The sequence below is a fragment of the Tupaia chinensis genome, unplaced genomic scaffold (assembly GCF_000334495.1).
Source record: "Tupaia chinensis unplaced genomic scaffold, TupChi_1.0 Scaffold000259_1, whole genome shotgun sequence".
NCBI classification, from domain to species: domain Eukaryota; kingdom Metazoa; phylum Chordata; class Mammalia; order Scandentia; family Tupaiidae; genus Tupaia; species Tupaia belangeri.
In genome coordinates this window covers 1,224,414-1,243,826 of record NW_006159739.1, presented here as the reverse complement: position 1 = coordinate 1,243,826, position 19,413 = coordinate 1,224,414, and the positions used below count along the sequence as shown (strand labels likewise).

At 43.1% G+C, this 19,413-nt stretch overlaps 1 protein-coding gene across 1 annotated transcript in view; it reads left to right on the top strand.

The window, feature by feature from the left end:
* Positions 1-19,413, top strand: part of ZYG11A (zyg-11 family member A, cell cycle regulator) — a 30,326-nt gene extending 10,913 nt beyond the window's left edge. Inside the window, exons 4-13 of the mRNA XM_027772214.1 lie at positions 46-222; positions 3,368-3,432; positions 6,202-6,301; positions 6,572-6,625; positions 8,171-8,332; positions 8,411-8,455; positions 11,338-11,532; positions 16,236-16,297; positions 16,634-16,731; positions 18,701-19,413. Of these exons, the coding sequence (XP_027628015.1) occupies positions 46-222; positions 3,368-3,432; positions 6,202-6,301; positions 6,572-6,625; positions 8,171-8,332; positions 8,411-8,455; positions 11,338-11,532; positions 16,236-16,297; positions 16,634-16,731; positions 18,701-18,864 (1,122 nt within the window). The 3' untranslated portion in view covers positions 18,865-19,413. The remainder of the gene's footprint in view (positions 1-45; positions 223-3,367; positions 3,433-6,201; positions 6,302-6,571; positions 6,626-8,170; positions 8,333-8,410; positions 8,456-11,337; positions 11,533-16,235; positions 16,298-16,633; positions 16,732-18,700) is intronic.

Here is a 19,413-nt window from a genome sequence, read left to right as displayed (position 1 = left end):
AATGTTAACATTGCCGTATGCCACTAAAAGCATATTCATCTTCAGCTTGTGGCTATAGGAATGAGGAATCATCCATTGGATTTGCCAGTGCAGTTCACAGCCAGTGCTTGCGCCCTCAACCTAACACGTCAGGGACTGGCCAGGGGCATGCCTGTTCGTCTCTTGTCAGAGGTCACCTGTCTACTTTTCAAGGCTCTGAAAAATTTCCCCCATTATCAGCAGGTAATTTGAATTGAACGTTTGATTGTGCTTTATTTTTAGAATTATTTATTTAATTAGTTCATTTGTTGTTATTTTTTTAATTTGACCAGAGACAGACTGACAGAAAGGGAAAGTGAGAAAGCAGGCTGCCAGGTTCAGGACTCGAACCGCAGTTGGCCATGTGGGAGTCCAGTGCCTTTAACCAGCACACTACCTGCCGGCCCCTGATTGTGCTTTATGTTTAAGTTTCTTTTTTCTCTCTGAGAGAAAGGGGAGATGTGCACCCCCAGCAGTGTCTCCATGCTGCAGTCCTCCCCGCCCGGGACATGCTTGTGCCTAGCATGCTCAGGGAGGTTCATTTTATGTACAAGGAAACTTTAAGAAGGGACTTCATGGAAAAATTCAATTAAAGTATGAGTTTATTTTGGTACAAATCTATACATAGTTTTTTTTTTCTCTCACTTGATATGCATTTTCCATGAACTTTATGAAAACCCTTTGCATTTGACAAAGAACTTTTATCCAGAATATATAAAAATTCAATTTGGTAATACAAGGCAAACAAACCAGTTATAAAAATATCAAAAGATTGAACAGATTTTTCACCAAAGAGGATATGCAGATGACAAATGACCTCATGAAAAGATACTTCAGTGGAGCCAGCAAGTGGCATAGTGGTGCTGGACTCCCACATGGCTGACTGTGGTTCGAGTCCCAGACCTGGTGACTTGCTTTCTCACTTTCCCTCTGTCTTTATGTCTCTTTCTGGTGAGCATGAAAATAAATAATAATGATGAATAAAATTTAATAAATAAAAAGATAATCTGCATATTAATTGGGTTGTTGGGAAAGTAACCACACATTTTTGCATAGAAAAATAACTAATGAATTATCTACAACCTAATAGTTATTAGAAAAGTATAAATTATAATCAGTAAGAGAGAGACCAGCAGATGGCATAATGGTTACGATGCTAGACTTCCATATAATTGACTGCAGTTCAAGTCTTGGTAGACCTAGTGGCTCAGAACTCACACTGTGCATGCCCGAAATGCCAAGAGGAGAATGAAGGAGAAGGAATTTCGATGTGGCCACCCCACCCCCTCGGGGGTGATTTCTCACATTCTGTCTGTGTCTCTTCTGTCTCTCTGGTGAGCACATACACCCTATAGCAAAAATCTCTAAAAATAAAATCAAAAGAGATTTCACTGAATTCCTTAATGCCAAAACACATCTCTTAGAAATTGAAACTGATAATATCAAGTTTGGGCAGGGCATGGAGTGACCAAAATCCTCATATTGATGGTAAAAAGTGAAATGATACATTACCAGTTTGGTAGTTTCTTTAAGTTAAATACATATTTTCTGGGAGGTGGGAGGGAGGGGATCAAGGAAAAAAAAAATTTAATAGACACAAAACTGAAAATTAATCTGTTGATAATGTATATAGTAATGTTTTTGACTTGATTAATATACACTGTATTCATACTGGGAAAAATATGTACACTGTAAAGATGACTAGTGATTAAATAAAAATATTTTTTAAATACACAGATCACTCTATAAAGTTCATAAGTACAAAAATTTACAAATTTGTATGTCAGTGGGTTTATAAATTTTATATATTTGTATAGAATATGTGTTTTATATATATGTATAGTAATAAGTTAAAAATACATATACTTTCTGTACTACCCAGTCATTTTATCCCTAGGCATTTACCGAAGAGAAGCAAAAACATATCCGTACAAAGACTGATACAGAAATGTTCATAGTAGGATTTTTTTTTTTTTTTAACATTTTTGCATGTAGAACTTTTCTTCCCTTAGTTTATGATGGAGTGTCCATGTGCCATGTGAGAGAGAGGGAGGATGTGATCATCCTCCACAAGGTCTGGTTATGCTGTGAACCCCTCTCTGCGCTCGTCCAGGCCCTCAGTTCTTGGGCACTCATGTACACACCTGGTGTGTTTAGACTGACTGGCCAGGATTTGAACTGCAGTTGCCATGTGGGGCCTAGTTGTCTTGAGCACATTACTGCTGTGCTGTAAAGCCAGACTGGCATTTGATTTTATTTTTGTAAAAGAGTTATTTTATTCCACTTTCTTTCTTGCTTTATTTTAATTTGATCAGAGAGAGAGAGGGGGAGAGAGAGAAAGTGAGAAACCAAGCCACCAGGTCAGAGACTCGAACCGCAGTTGGCCATATGGGAGTCCAGCCCCCTTAGCCACCATGCCACCTGCTGCCCCCAGCCTTGCATTAGACTTTTTTTTTTTTTAATAATTGTTTATTTAATTTTATTTATTCATTCATTTATTTTAATTTGACCAGAGAGAGATACACAGAGAGAGAGAGAGGGAAAGTGAAAAAGCAAGCCACCAGGTCCGGTACTCGAACCGCAGTCGGCCATGTGGGAGTGTCCAGCATCTTAACCACCATGCCACCTGCTGGTCCCGGCATTTGACTTTTAAAAATACATTAAAAGGGGACGGCAAGTGGCATGTGGTTCAGGCGCTGGACTCCCACATGGCTGATCATGGTTTGAGTCCCAGGCTCTGCTGCTTGAAACTCACACTGGGCATGTATATGTACATGTCCAAAATCCCAGGGGGAGACTGAAGGTAAGGGATTGGGTATGGTCATCCCCCCGGGGGTGATTTCTGACTTTTAAAAATACATTAAAAGGGGACGGCAAGTGGCATGTGGTTCAGGCGCTGGACTCCCACATGGCTGATCATGGTTTGAGTCCCAGGCTCTGCTGCTTGAAACTCACACTGGGCATGTATATGTACATGTCCAAAATCCCAGGGGGAGACTGAAGGTAAGGGATTGGGTATGGTCATCCCCCCGGGGGTGATTTCTTGTTTTCTGCCTCTCTCTCCGGTGAGCACAAAGGCCCTATAGCAAAAATCTCATATATCTATTTATATATATATAGTGGTCTTCCTCATCAAACAAAATATTTCTGTCTTTTGAAAAATTGGAAGATCTTGCTCAGCTTGGTCTTTGTTTCAGCATGGCAAACATCAGTTGTAGGATTCTGTGACAATTTGTAGAGGGCAGGTGTACAGTGAGCTCTCAGAAAAGCATCATCCTTGTGCTTAGAACTTTGATTTAGAGTGGATTATTACTTTTGCTTAAAATTATTTTTCTTTATTCCCTAAAAGTTACAGAAGAATTGTCTTCTCTCCTTAACCAATTCCAGGATTCTTGTGGATGTTCCATTTGACAGGCAAGTATAGAACTTGGTCTTCTCATTGTGGTGTTGGCCACAGCTGCACTAAGCCTTTTGTCATTACCGAGTAGCCAGGGCCCGAAGTGAGCTGCGGTGAATTATGTGGGAAGAAGGCTCTGTCGAGCCTCATCTATGGCAAGGTGACTAGAAGTACCTGGCTGCAAATGTGTCTTCCAAAGTGATGCCACTACAGGCAGCAGTCGGTGAGAACACAGACTCCAGAGCGTTCAGTAGACATGGTCTTAAGCTCTAACCTTTTTTTTTTTATCTTTGTGCCTAAAATCCCTTAAGCACACTGTGCAAAATGGTGACTTTTATGAAAGTTAGGTATGGAATGTTTATAAAGTACTCATAATGGTGCCTAGTGTAAGAAGTACTAGCTGGCTGTTTTCCTTCTTTAGTTTTGCTGTAGGGTGCATGTGCTTGCTGAAGAAGGACAGAGAGGGAAAGTGAGAAATCACCTCGCCAACCCAGGGCAGATGGCCATGCTGTAGTCCCTCTGCCATTTCTCCTCTAGGGATTTTGGGCATGCACACACCTGTGCCCAGTGTGATTTTTCTATTTTTTTGTTTTGAGAGGTTTTTTTTTTTTCTTTAGGGCGCTTGCACTCACCAGAGACACACAGAGAGACAGAAAGAGAGAAACTACCCCCTGGGGGGATGACCATGCCACAATCCCTTCTCCATTCCTCTCTCAGGATCTTGGGCATACGTGCATATGCACCCGGCACGAGTTTCAGGTTGTGGGGTCCAGGACTTGAACTGTGGTCAACTATGTGAGAGTACAAGAACATAACCATTACGCTATTTGCTGGTCCCTGGCATGATTTTTCAATCCAGTAGATCTGGTACTCAAACCATACAGTTGGCCATGTGGGACCCAGTCACCTTAACCACTTCGCTGGCCCAAAGTACTGGCTGTTGTAAAGAATACTAGTCATTCTTCTTATTATTTATTTGCTATTTATTAAATAATAGTTTTTTAAAGATCACTGTCATTGTTGTCCTAGATGTCATTGTAATCTTCCAGACTCTGGAGTTTAAAAACATTTAAATTGGGATCAGTAGATGGTGTAATGGTTACATCACTGGACTCCCATGTAGTTGACTGCAGTTTGAGTCCCGGACCCAGCAGCTTAAAACAAGCTGGGCGCGTGTGCATAAGTGCCCAAAATCCAGAAAGGAGAGTGGAGAAAGAATCATGGTCAAATTAAAATAAATAAATGAATAAATAAAATAAAATAATTTTTAAAAAACTATTTGGAGCTCATTTGCCAGAGAAAGAGAGAAAGCACCCCCCAATGGGTAATGGTCACAATGCAGTCTCCTTTCCTCTGTCTGTCTATCCTATTAGGGTTTAGTTTGCATATGTACATGCACCCAGCATGTTTTTGAAGCCTCTGAGGCTGGGATTCGAACCATGGTTGACTGTATGTAATCCTGCTTTCTTTTGTTTTCTTTTTTTTTTTTAAAGAATTATTTCATTTTATTTATTCATTTATTTGCTTATTTTAATTTGACCAGAGAGAGACACAGAGAGGGAGAGGGAAAGTGAGACAGCAGGCCACGAGGTCTGGGACTTGAACTGTGGTTGGCCATGTAGGAGTGTCTAGCGCCTCCACCACCATACCACCTGATGGTCCCCCTCTTTTTCTTTTTTTAATATTTATTATTATTATTTTTTAATTTTGATGAGAGAGAGAGAGGGAAAGTGAGAAAGCAAGCCACCAGGTCTGGGACTTGAACCATGGTCTGCCATATGAGATTCCAGCACCTTAACCAACATGCCACCTGCCGGCCCCTGTAATCCTTTCTGCGCCATGCTATTACCACCTGATGGTCCCCCTCTTTTTCTTTTTTTAATATTTATTATTATTATTTTTTAATTTTGATGAGAGAGAGAGAGGGAAAGTGAGAAAGCAAGCCACCAGGTCTGGGACTTGAACCATGGTCTGCCATATGAGATTCCAGCACCTTAACCAACATGCCACCTGCCGGCCCCTGTAATCCTTTCTGCGCCATGCTATGGACTAGCCCTAGCTTTTCTTAGGTCTCCTCATTTTGTACATTTTGCTGACTTTATTTGCAGTCTCTCCTGTTCCCCTCCTGGTCTTCTCTCTCTGCCAAATACTCCTGATTTTCATTGCTTAGGTTTTTCAAAGCTCCAAGGTATTTATTACAGATTTGTTGTGGGGGCTTTTGATTTCTCTTCTCTCCATCCTCAGTTTTGAAAGCTTTATCTAATTGTGGGACCTGCAGTTGGCATAATGACTGTGTCGCTGGATTCCCATGTAGTTGATTGTGGTTCGAGTCCCAGACCCGGTGGCTCAAACTGATGCCAGGAGCTTGTGTGTGCGTGCCCAAGATCCCAAGAGGAGAATGGAGGAGAAGGGATTGCGCCATGGCCATTCCCCCAGGGGGTGATTTCTCACTTTCTGTCTCTATCTCTCTCAGTATTCCTGGCGAGTGCACGCACCCTATACCAAAAACCTCTCCCCCCCAAAAAAAAGAGGAAAAAAAAAACTTTATGTAATTGTGAGAAAACTAAATACTGCTAGGGCCGGCAGGTGGTGTGGTTAAAGGCGCTGGACTCCCACATGGCCAAATGTGATTTAAGTTGTGAATCTGGTGGCTTGCTTTCTCACTTTCCCTCTCTCTCTCTGTCTGATCAAACTGGAAAGTAACAGTACTCATAAGTAAAGTTAAAATAAAATAATTCTTTTTTTAAAAAAAGGAAACTAAATACTGCTTAAATACTACTTTTCAGGTTTGATGCTGCCAAGTTTGTTATGAGGTGGCTCTGTAAGCAGGAGAACCCCAAGATGCAAACGATGGCAGTGAGCGTCCTCTCTATCCTAGCCTTGCAAGTATGTGATTGCTTACAGGCAAGATTCCTCTCCCTAGTCTTTTTTTTTGAATGGTGGCCGTGATGGGGGCGGGGTTGGTAGTTTTGTGATCCTCTTTTCCCACCCTTACCCAATTAGCTAGAACCCCCTCATCCTGTCTAGGTCAGGCTGGGAATTAAACCCAGATTTCCCTTATTACCTCCGAAATGCAGCAGTGTGCTTCTGCCTGAGCCACTGTGGCTGGGCCTCCTGAGTCTTCATAGAGCCTTTCGACTTTCTGTTTGCTTACAGCTCTCACCTGAGCAAACAGCACAACTTGAAGAAGAGCTCGTCATGGCTGTTAAGGTAGGTTGATTGTCACTTTTTTATGACCCTTTTTGAAAAATCAAAGTAATCTATGAATGTAGTTTTTTCTGTTGTTGTTAGATTTTTGCTATAGGGCTCATGAGCTTGTCAGAGAGACAGAGAGAGAAAGAGTGACAGAAAGTGAGAAATCCCTCCAGGGGGAATGGCCATGCTGCAATCCCTTCTTTATTCTCCTCTAGGGATTTCGAGCACACACACACACACACACACACACACACACACACACACTTTCCCAGCGTGAGTTTGAAGCTTCCAGGTGCAGGACTTGAACTGTGATCAGCCATGTGGGAGTCAAGCCACATAACCATTATGCCATCTGCTGGTCCCAGTTTTTTTCCTTTAATAATTATTTATTTATTATCATTGTTTTCAATTTTTGACCAGAAAGAGGAAGAGAGAGACATAGAGAGAGGGCAAGCCACTAGGTCCGGGACTTGAACTACAGTCGGTCGTGTGGAAGTCCAGCTCCTTTAACCACCACATCACTTGCCAGCCCCACCTCCCTTTTTAAAGAGTTTTTATGATGATTAGATGAAAAAAACAAATGCAAAAGAAATAAAGTTCAATGAGCATTTCATCCAGTTCCTGGTATTTGGTAATAAAGTCCATACCCAAGCACCTATTAGCTATCCCTTATTTACTTATCAGCATGTTGAGTTCACACCTTCTTAAGTCATTCAGGTAGAAGAGGCAAATAAATGTAAAGTTGGTTTTAAGAGGACAGCAGGTGGTGTAGTGGTTGAGGTGCTGGAATCCCACATTGCCTACTGTGGTTCAAGTCCTGGACTTGGCAGCCTACTCTCACTCTCTTTCTCTTTGGTGAGCACACATGCCTCATAGCAAATTACAAAAACAACAACAACAAAACATAGTAATAAATAAAATTATATAATTATGAAAATAGGGTTTTTTTAACATAAAGAATGTTTACGTTTAGGTTTTTTTACATAAACAAAGAATGTTTACATTTGATTTGTAGATACTCTGAAAGAAACCCATAAAAACCTAAAAATTTAGAAAGGTTTGGGGAGAGAAGATCTCATGCAGAGGTAATTTGTAAACTGAGACCAGAAGGAAAAGGACATAAGCCAGCTAAGCAAAAATGAGGATACGGGGCCAGCAGGCGGTGTGGTGGTTAAGGTGTTGGGACTCCCACATGGCCGACTGTATTTCAAATCTCAGACCTGATGGCTTGAAAAATCACACCAGGCATCTGCGTGCATGCGCCAAATCCTGAGAGAATGGAGAAGGAACTGAGGCATGGCCATCTCTGCTGGAGGGGGTGAATTCTCACTGTCTCCATCTCTCTCTGGCGAGCACACGTGCCCTGTGGCAAAAACCTAACAAAACAAAAGTATAAGAGGTAGGTATAACTTATTTTATAGGATATAAATCACAAAACTATTAAGTGGTAGAACTTGGTTTTCGAACTCAGTTTGATTTTGAAGCTCTTAACATTGCTTTTCTTAGACTGAAATTGAGTCAGTCATTAGGCATCTAATCCTCAATCTCTTTGATTTTCAGGAACTTCTAGCAATAATAAAACAAAAGACTGCTGAGAACTTAGATGATGTCACCCTTTTGTTTACTTTGAAAGCACTTTGGAATCTAACAGATGAGTCTCCAGCCGCCTGCAAGCACTTCATTGAAAACCAAGGACTGGCGATCTTCATCCAAGTCTTGGAGGTGAGAAGAAAGAACTGGTTAACGTGTACAGAAAGTTCTTTCATTCATGAGAAGGTAACCTGTGTATTCTTTTGACAGACCTTTTCAGAGTCAGCAATACAAAGCAAAGTCCTTGGACTTTTGGTAAGGTGCATTATTTTGAATTCTTTTTAATTACTAGAAAAAAGAAAACCCCTGAGCACTTGTGTAGTTAGCACCCACTATATGCCAAGCACTGTTGCAAGCAATTACATGCATAAACTCATTTCACATTATCTCTGCACATACCATTGTGTATCTGTTACCTGTTGTTGTGAATATACTAATTGGTGGCTTAAAACAATGGCTATCTTATTTACTTATAAACCCATGGGTCAGCACTGTGAGTTAGTTGTGCACTTCTTCTGCTAGTCTATGAGGTTCTCATGTCACTGCTGTCTTCTGGTGGCTCTGCTGGGACTGGATGATCTAAGATAGCCCAATTCTGGCTGACAGTGCTGGTATTAGCTGGGCCTAGTGTCTCTGGGCGTCTTCACATGGCAATCTCAGGGCAGCAGCAGAGGACAAGGCTCTCTGTACAAGTGCTTTTTAAACCTCTTTTTATGTCACATTTGCTTATTTCTCATTGGCCAAAGAGGTTTACATGGTGAAGCTTAGATTAAGGTGGCCATCCTTCGATGGGAGAAGCAGCAAAGTGAAATTGCTAAGGAGTATGTGCATGCCAGGAGAGGAAGCACTGTGTTACGTTTGTACTCTGCTACATACTGCTGTCTGCATTTTGTAGATACTGAACCTGAGGCCATATGTGCCATTTATCCTACTTAGCCTAGGTCGTACGAGGCAAAATCAAATCTCAAATGCAGTTGGGCTCCCTCTGCTATTAACTGCTTTACTATACTTCCTCTTTATCAAGGTGGCCAGTTTTTTTGTTTGTGGAGAGGCTTGCCATAGGGTGTGTGCACATAAGGGAGACAAAGATGGAAGGAAAATGAGAAATCACCCCCACAGGGGAGATGGCCACACTGCAATCCCTTCTCTTCCATTCTTCTCTTGGTATTTTGGACATGCACGTACATGTGCATGATTTTTGTTTTGAAAGAGATTTTTGCTGTACACATGTGTGCACCCTGAAGAGGCAGAGAGAGAATGTGAGAAATCACATCCGAGGGGGGATGGCCATGCCACAATCCCTTCTCCAGTCTTCTCTCAGTATCTTGGGCATGCACACACACATGCACCTGGCGTGAGTTTTAAGCTGCCAGGCCGGGACTCGACCTACAATCAACTATGTGGGAGTCCAGCGACATAACATTATGCCAGCTACTGGTCCATTTTTATGTTTTTGTTTTTTTGAGAGATTTTTTGCTATAGGGCATGTGTGCTTGCCAGAGAGACAGATGTCACCCTCCTCTCAGGGGAAAAATTTCATGCCACAATCCTTTTCTTTTCCAGTCTCCTCTTGGAGTTTTGGGCATGCACGCATATGAGCCCGTTATGAATTTCAAGTTGCCAGGTGGGACTCGAACCGCAGTCAACTACATGGGAGTCCAGCAACATAACCATTATGCCATCTGCTGGTCCCCAGCATGATGTTCAAGCTGCTGGGTCCAGTACACAAATCACACAGTTGGCTATATGGGATCAAGCCCCTTAACCTCCATGCCACCTGCTGGCCCCTGTTTCACTTTTTTATACCATCATTTTTTTTCATTTGTGTAGAGAGGCCCTAAGGTGACACTGACCCATGCTCCTGCCCTATTCCAAATTCTGGCCTTTGTGTCTTTGTATGATCCCCTTCACTTGAGTGTGGACATGACCTGGTACTTGCTCCTAACCATATATGGTGGTCATGTCAGGAAGTTCCTTCTGTGATTGTGTTATAGAACACATGAAAATGTCTTATAAACAGATCGTAGGGTATTTCCTCACTGGCTGTAATGGAGTAAAGCGGCATGAGGAAAGTAGTTGAAAGGAGAATCCCCAGTTAAAGGGACTTTGGTTGGCATCTAGGAGCTTAAGGTGGCCTCCAGCTAGAAACTCGGTCACTCAGTCCTGTGGCCATAGGAACTGGATACTGCCAGCAGTCTGAATGAGCGAGGAAGTCAGCTTCCCCTAGTGGAACCTCCAGGGGATGATGTAGCCCAGCCAACGCTGTCAGCATAGAGAACCTAGCCAGATCATGCCTACAGTCCTGACCCACAAAAGTTGTGAGATAGTAAATGTATATTTTTCTTGATTGTGTGTGTGTGTGTGTGTGTGTGTGTGTGTGTATGTGTATAAGTTTTGTTAAAGGGTATTTGTGCTTATGAGAGGAAAACTGAGAAAGCATCCCTCATGGAGGATGGCCATGCTGCATGCCCTTCCCTTTCATTTCTTCTTCCTTTTGGGATTTTGGGTGGGTATGCACCTGTGCTTGGACTGTTTTTCAAACCACTGGCTGGGGGACTTGAACCACACAGTTGACCAGCCACCTTCACCACTGTGTTACCAGTTGGCTTTATTAATAAATGCATACCATTTCAGCCTCTAAGTTTGAGGTAATGTGTTACACAGCGTAGAAAACCAGGGAGTTTATAAAATAAAATACTACCTGCCTTTTATTATTACTGTTAAAAGTTGAACATAATGTAGCATTTAGTAGCTGGCCCTCTCATAATGTTAACTATTTGAGTCAGGCTCAAATTATATTCTAGTTCAACCAGTTATGAGCAATGTGAACCTGACAGTTTCAGTCTTGCTGGGCACCAGGTTTTTTGTAGGGTTATTTTAAAGATTAAGTGAGATAAAACACAGACATTGGTATTAATCCAGTACCGTGCCTGGCACTTAGTGAGTGCTTACTTCATGGTTCCTCATTAATGACCCTCTTCATCACGGGGTGGGACCGTGGGTGTTGGGAAGCTAAGGGAGTGGGAGTAAATGTTCTGAATGTATTGGGGCTGAGCCATAGGAATGGGAGAAGGGCTAGTTCCTGATTTTCTCCTCCTTTTCTGTCCCTGACGTTTTCTCCTCTACCTGAACTATAGAACAACATAGCTGAAGTCAGAGAGTTCTCCTCCAGGTTGGTGACCGAAGACATGATGAGGCACATCAGCAGTTTGCTCCATAGCAAGGAAATGGAAGTCAGCTACTTTGCTGCAGGTGTCATAGCCCACCTGACATCTGACAGAGAGCGCTGGATATCCCGAGACCTCCAGAGGCGTACTCTTCTCCAAGATCTGGTACAAAGACCATTCTTTTTTCTCTATTTTTTGGAGAGGTTTTTGCTATAGGGTACCTGCACTTGCCCGAAAGAGAGAGACAGAAAGCAAGAAATCACTCCCCGGGGTGGGGGCGGGGGATGTCCACACTGCAATACATTCTCTTCTCGGGATCTTGGACATGCACGCACACGCGCCTGGCGTGAGTTTAAGCCACCGTCCGGGACTCGAACTGCAGTTGTTTACGTGGGAGTCTAGCAGCATAGCCATTACGCCAACTGCTGGTCCTAAAACCATTCTTCATTATACAATCCAGGGTAACCTCTTGGCCTCTCTTTCTTTTTTTTTTTCTTTTCTTTTAAATTAATGACGGAACATTTGTGTGCATGAGAGAGAAATAAAAGCACCTTCAATGGAGCCCAGTCAGGCCATAATCTTCTTTGTCCAGACATCCAGCCAGTCAGGATCCTGGATATTTGCACATGCATAAGTGTTTTTTTCAGGCCGTGTAGGCCAGGGACTCAAGCAGCAGGTAGCATGTGGCTTCCAGTTCTGCAGTCTAGCGTGATATTGATTGCATCATAGAGTTGAGCCCCAGATTAATCTCTTCTTGAAGAAAGCTTAGTTTTGTAGATTATCAGAATTCTAGATCTCTTTTATGTGATCATTGTAGAGAATGGAGAAAATAGAGAAAAATAGGAAAAAAGAAGTGTAACTTACTTGTCCATAGCTTGCTACCCAAAGCCAATCCTCATTGACATTTTGTTATATTCCTTCAAATGTTTTCCTTTTATAAAAGCTACACATGAAGGACCAGCAGATGGCTTAATGATTATGTTGCTGGACATAGTTGATCATGGTTCAAGTCCCAGACCTGCTGGCTTAAAACACATTGGGCACGTGTGTGGATGTTCCCAAGATCCTGAGAGGAGAATGGAGAAGGGATTGCGATGTGGCCTTTTCCCCCTGGGGAGTGATTTCTCACTTTTTGTATCTCTGTCTCTCCAGGGAGTGCCCACACCCTATAGCAAAAAATCTCTCTCTCCAAAAAACCAAACAAACGAACAAACAAAAAACTATACATACAGACAGTTGTATATGACTTGAGCATTTATAAAAATAGATTTCTGGTGCCAGATGGCATAGTGGTTATATTGCTGGACTTCCACTTGGCCAACTGCAGTTCGAATCCCAGACCCAGTGGCTTTAAAATCACACCATGCACATGTGCATGTGTCCCCAAAATCCCAGGAGAAGGGCTTGCAGCATGGCCATCCCCCCAGGGGGTGATTTCTCACTTTCCCTCTCACTGTCTCTCTGTCTCTCCGATGAGCACAAATGCCCTAGGGAACCAGCATTTAGCATAATGGCTATGTCACTGGACTCCCACGTAGTCGACCGCGGTTTACGTCCCGGACCCGGTGGCTTAAAACTCACGCCAGGCGTGTGCGTGCGTGCCCAAGATCCCGAGAGGAGAATGGAGAAGGGATTGTGACATGACCATCCCCCGTGGGGGGTGATTTCTTGCTTTCTGTCTGTCTGTCTGGCAAGCGCACGTGCCCTATAGCGAAAAATCTCTCAAAAAAAAAAACAAAAAAAAGCCCTATAGCAAAAACCTCTTTAAAAAATATATATATATGTAAAATTCTTTGGGTATTTACTTCCATATCTCTGCATTTATGTTATTAGTCTTGACTTTGCAGTGTTAGGCATCGTCGATCAATTCATTATCCCACTCTGAGAAATGAAGACTCTTTTTTTTGTTGTTGTCTCTAGGCTCACCTTTTCCTTCATATTCTTTCCACTTCACCTGGGAGATTTTTTCCCCCCAGAACCTTGTTTCTTGTATCTGGTCTGCTTGCTTTGTATACCACTGTCATCCCAGGGTTTAACATCACTATAATCCTTTGCATCTTTCTTTTTTAGATTTTTGCTATAGGATGCTTGTGCTCGCCAGAAAGACAGAGACAGGCAAAAAGCAAGAAATCACCCCCGAGGGAAACTGGTCACACTGCAGTCCGTTCTGTTCCATTCTCCCCTCTGGATTTTGGACATGCACACACGTGTGCACAGTGTTTTTTTGTTGTTGTTGTTGTTTTTTGTTTTGGGTTTCTTTTTTGGAGAGGTTTTTGCTATAGGGCGCATGCGCTCGCCAGACAGACAGAGAGAGACAGAGAGATAGAAAGCGAGAAATCACCCCCCAGGGGGAATGGCCACACTGCAATCCCTTCTCCTCCATCCTCCTCTCGGGATCTTGGGCACTCACACACATGCGCCCGGTGTGAGTCTAAGCCACTGGGTCCGGGACTTGAACCGCAGTTGACTACGTGGGAGTCCAGTGACATAGCCATTACGCTAACTGCTGGGTCCTGCACAGTGTGTTTTAAGCTGGTGGGTCCAGGACTCAAACCACTGTCGACTACATGGGAGTCCAGTGATGTAACTATTATGCCATTTGCTGGTCTCCCCTTTGCAGCTCATGTTCCTAGAGTGCCTTCATACCTTCCTATTTCTTGTTTAGATTGTTTATTTTTCCTCTATTCTTAATAAAGAGTGTGTGTATGTCAGAGAGAGAGAGTTGAGCGCCTTCCATGGACCTGGTTACATAGTGTTACCCATCTTCCCGTCTTCTAGCTTGTCAGACGTGGGGCACTTGCACACATGCCCAGCATGTTTGGGCTGACCAGGCAGGGATTTCAGCACAGTTGTCATGTGAGATCTGGCTTCTCTTTAAGCAGTGTGTTACCACTGTGTTGTAGCATTGGCCCCTGTTTCTCATTTTAATCTCGTTTTGTTCAATCATATCCCCCAGCTACTTCCTAGGAGTAGATGCTTACCTGTTTGAAAAGACCTTTATATGATTTTCACATTTAGTTGATTAAATGATTGGTATCAAATTTTAGTTTTGAAATATTTTTCAGTTGGCGTAATGGCTATGTCGCTGGACTCCCATGTAGTTGACTGGTTTGAGCCCCAGATCTGGTGGCTTAAACTCATGCCGGGCACATGTGCGTGCGTGCCCAAGATCCCAAGAGGAGAATGGAGGAGAAGGGATTGTGGTGTGGCCGTTCCCCCTGGGAGTGGATTTCTCGCTTTCTGTCTCTCTGTCTTTCTGGAGAGTGCACGTGCCCTATATTAAAAACTTCTCAAAAAAAAAAAAAAAAAGCCCGTTGGAAAGAAAAAAATATATATATTTTTTGCTATAGGCACGTGCACTCCCTGGAGAGAGAGAAACAGAGACAGAAAGTGAGAAATCACCTGGTGAGGGTGTCACCAGGCTGCTGTCCCTTCTTCATTCTCCTCTTGGGATTTTGGGCACGTACTCACATGCGTCCAGCATGAGCTTGAAGCCATTGAGTCCAGGACTCAAACTGTGGTTGACTATGTGGGAGTCCCATGATGTAACCATCACTCTGTCCGCTGGTCCCCACAAAGAAAAAAATTTTTTTTCTTTTTTTTGGAGAGGTTTTTGCTATAGGGCGCGTGTGTTCTCCAGACAGACAGAGAGAAACAGAGAGATAGAAAGCAAGAAATCACCCCCCAGAGGGGATGGCCACGCTGCAATCCATTCTCCTCTCGGGATCTTGGGCACACATGCACACGCACCCAGTCTGAGTGTAAGCCACCGGGTCCAGGACATGAACCCTGGTCAACTACATGGGAGTCCAGCAACATAGCCATTACACAAACTGCTGGTCCCAAAGAAAAAATTTTTGACATTTTATGATTTTTATTTTTGGGGCCAGTAGGTGGCATGGTAAAGGCATAGTTAATCGCAGTTTGGGCCCTGGATCAGACAACTGGGAATTTACGCCAGGCACATGTATATTCACGTCCAAAATCCCAAGAGGAGAAGGGATTTTCACCCACCCCTCCGGGGGTGATTTCTCATTTTCCTTCCCTCTGGCAAGCATATATGCCCAATGGCAAAAGACTTTTAAAACAAACAGATAAAAAATCTTAATCAGTTTTCAGAAATAGCAGAAATGTAGACTAATGTAGATTTATTTTTATTTATTTTTTTAAAATAATTATTTACTTATTATTAGTAGTATTTTATTTATTTATTTATTTATTTAGTAGTATTTTTTATAAGTTTGCTATGGGGCATATACACTTCTCAGAGAGATAAAGAGAGAGAAAGTGAAAAAGCAAGCCAACAGGTCCAGGACTCAGACCATGGTTGGCCATGTGAGAATCTAGCACCTTAACCACCACGCCAGCTTCTGGCCGCAAATAGTCTTTTTAAATGATGAGATGCAATCCTAAAATCTTTTTTTAGGGCACGTGAGCTCGCCAGGCAGACAGAAAGACAGAGAAATAGAATGGGAGAAATCACCCCCCAGGGGAGATGGCCACGCTGCAATCCCTTCTCCTCCATTCTACTCTCGGGATCTCGGGCACACACGCACACGTGCCCGGCATGAGTTTAAGCCACTGGGTCCGGGACTCGAACCGTAGTCGACTATGTGGGAGTCCAGCGACATAGCCATTACGCTAACTGCTGATCCGCAATCCTAAAATCTTAAGTTTCTAGGAGCCGGCAGGTGGCATGGTGGTTGAGGGTGTTGGACTTCCATATGACCAAACACAGTTCGAGTTCTGGCCTGGCAGCTTGCTTTCTTGCCCCCATCCTCTTTTCCTCTCTGATCAAATTTAAATAAATAACTAAATAAAATAATTCTTAAAAAAAGGCTTAGTGTCTTTCTCTTTCTTTGGTGTAGCATGCAGCCATCCGGAACTGGCCAAGTTCAAGTTGTAAAATGACAGCATTGGTGACCTACAGGTAATTCCATGGTGACGCAGGGCTTTTCTTATCCTTAGTGTATTTGGTGATGCAGTGAGAAAGTTAGCCTCATGTTCCAATCCAGTTTCTCTGGGATATTGTGAAAATCATTTCTGGAAAATCTGAGACTCAGTTTTCCTTATCTCTGTAATGGGGCTGACAGTATGCTTGGAGGATGAAATGATATGCTAAATATACCAAGTGTCTGACGCAGAATGTACTTTCTAAAATGGTGGCTCCCATGTATGCTCAGTAATGTGGGTCTCTGAGGAACTGACTCAGAGAAAATGTTGAAAATTATTACTATATCCCTGAATTAACATCTTTGTGCTTTAGATCATTCAAGGCATTTTTTCCACTTCTTGGCAACTTCTCCCAGCCAGAGGTTCAGCTGTGGGCCCTGTGGGCTATACATCACGTCTGCAGCAAAAACCGTATGTATGCCAAACAGTTGTTTTCAGCTGTTTTTACACGATGTAGTGAATAAGTTTAAAATGGGTTTTGAAAAATTGCTTAACCTGTGTTCTCTAAGTTTGGTTCTTTTTTTTTTTTTAAAAAAAAAAAAACAGAACAACTTACTATTTACTTAATTTTATTTATTCATTCATTTATTCCAATTTGACTAGAGAGAGAGACAGAGAGAGGAAAAGCAAGATAGCAAGCCACCAGGTCCGGGACCCAAACCATGGTCGGCCATATTGGAGTGTCCAGCGTCTTAACCACCACACCACCTGCTGGTCCCCAGGTTCTTTATTTGTTTATTAAAAAAAAATTTTTTTTTGAGATTTTGCTTTAGAGGGCGCATGCGCTTTCCCTAGAGGCAGAGACAGAAAGCAAGAAATCACCCCTTGGGGAGGATGGCCACACCACAATCCCCTCTTCCCCATTTTCCTCTTGACATTTTGGGCGCACGTGCGTGCACGCACGTGCACACACACACACACACACACACACACAAGTTTTTTTTTTTTTTCTTTTTTTTTTGAGAGGTTTTCGCTATAGGGCGCGTGTGCTCACCAGACAGACAGAGAGAGACATAGAGACAGAAAGTGAGAAATCACCCCCAGGGGGGATGGTCACGCCGTAATTCCTTTTCCTCCATTCTCCTCTTGGGATCTTGGGCACGCACATACATGCATCCGGCTTGAGTTTTAAGCCACCGGGTCTGAGACGCAAACCGCAGTCGACTACATGAGAGTCCAGCGACATAGCCATTATGCTAACTGCTGGTTCCCACATACATACACACACAGCATGAGTTTTAAGCCTCTGGGTCCGGGACTTGAACCATGGTCAACTATGTTGGAGTCCAGTAATAACCATTACATTGTCTGTTGGCCCCATATTTAAACATTTTTTTAAATGGCTCATGTGCTCGCTGGAAAGAGACAGTGAGAGACAGGGGGAAAGTGAGAAGTCACCCTCCTAAGGGGGGTGGTTACACTGCAATTCTTTCTCCATTTTACTGAAGTTTGAGCATGCATACCCACATGCCCAGCATGATTTTCTTTTTTTTTTAATTTTTAATTTAATTTTATTTATTCATTCATTTATCTTTTAATTTGACCAGAGAGACACAGAAAGAGAGAGAGAGAGAGAGAAAGAGAGGGAGAGTGAGAAAGCAAGCCATGAGTTCTGGGACTCGAACCACAGTCAGCTATATGGGAGTCTAGCACCTCAACCACCACACCACCTGCCAGCACCCAGCATGGTTTTCAAGCCATCAGGTCCAGGACTCAAACCATGGACAACCATGTGAGAGTCCAACCCCTAAACCACTATGCCACCTGCTGGCTTCAGATTTGACTAATTTTTTTTTTTTAAAGAATTATTTATTTAATTTTATTTGTTATTATTATTTTTTAATTTGACCAGAAAGAGACAGACAGAGAGAGAGAGAAATGGAAAGTGAGAAAACAAGGCTCCAGGTCTAGGACTCGAACTACAGTTGGCCATGTGGGAATCCAGTGCCCTTAAGTGCCACGCCACCTGCTGGCCCCTAGAATTGACTAATTTTATCTGTTAGTTTCTAGCTCAAAGGGCCAATGGTCTGATGGTTAAGCGACTATATCCCACATGGCCAATTGCATGGTTTGAATCCCATACCAGGTGGCCTGAAAAACTTGGCAGACCTGTGTGCATGGGTGCCTAAAATCCCAGAGTGGAATGGAAGAGAAAGGGATCATGGTGTGGCCATCTTCCCAGGGTGGGAGTGGGAGTGCTTTTTCGTTTTCCCTTTTTCTCTCTCTCTCTCTTTGGTGAGCACACGCTCCCTGTAGCAAGTTTCAGAAGGGGAGGCTTACTTAAACCTTGTATTCTTCCTTCAGAAAGGTGAGTGTGGTGCCTTGGGAATGTTTAAAATGCCCGTCGTCCATGGCATTTCTTTGCTTGGTTTTCTTTCAGCTAGCAGATACTGCCAGATGCTGGTGGAGGAAGGAGGATGGCAGCTGTTGTGTGACATCCGGGAGCACGGTGAGGTGGACCCCCTGGTGCAGCAGGGGGCAGCCTCCATTCTGTCCGACTTCAGGATGCATTTCCTGAATTATCAGAGCCCCGCACTGTGCTGAATGCCCTTCCTAGCCACGGGGGCTCAGTGAGCTCTGAGCGTCAGCAGCCAGGCTTCTGTGGACAGTAATTCAGTGTTAAAACCAATTATTCTTGGAGTTTGTGAAGGCTTCCTCACCGGCCTTTTATTGTTGATTTTTCTGTAAGTTATGAGAAGGCTGGATTTGTATGATAGCCATTATTCTATGTCAAATTGAAACCATTTGGGGATGCCCCCTCAGCAGTAATTTTGAAAAATCAAATCATAGACTGTAGAAAGTCCTCGGTGCTCGTGTTGGATCAGCTCGGCCAGTTCCTTGTGTGTAGGTAGTCCTGATGCTTGTTCAGGAAGCTAGACCTGGTTACCCCAGAGAGGAAAGGAAAGACGCAGGGACCTTGACATTAATGTTATATTTCCTGAGTAGTTACCTCTGGTTATGTGAAACTAGCAGAAAAGACATACATGAAGAAAGACGGGAGATGTATGCCTAAAAAGCTCGGGTAGAAACTCCATTGGAGGGAAAAGAAACTTTTTTCTCTGTAGATATTAAAGTACCTTCCATTTGAGGTGT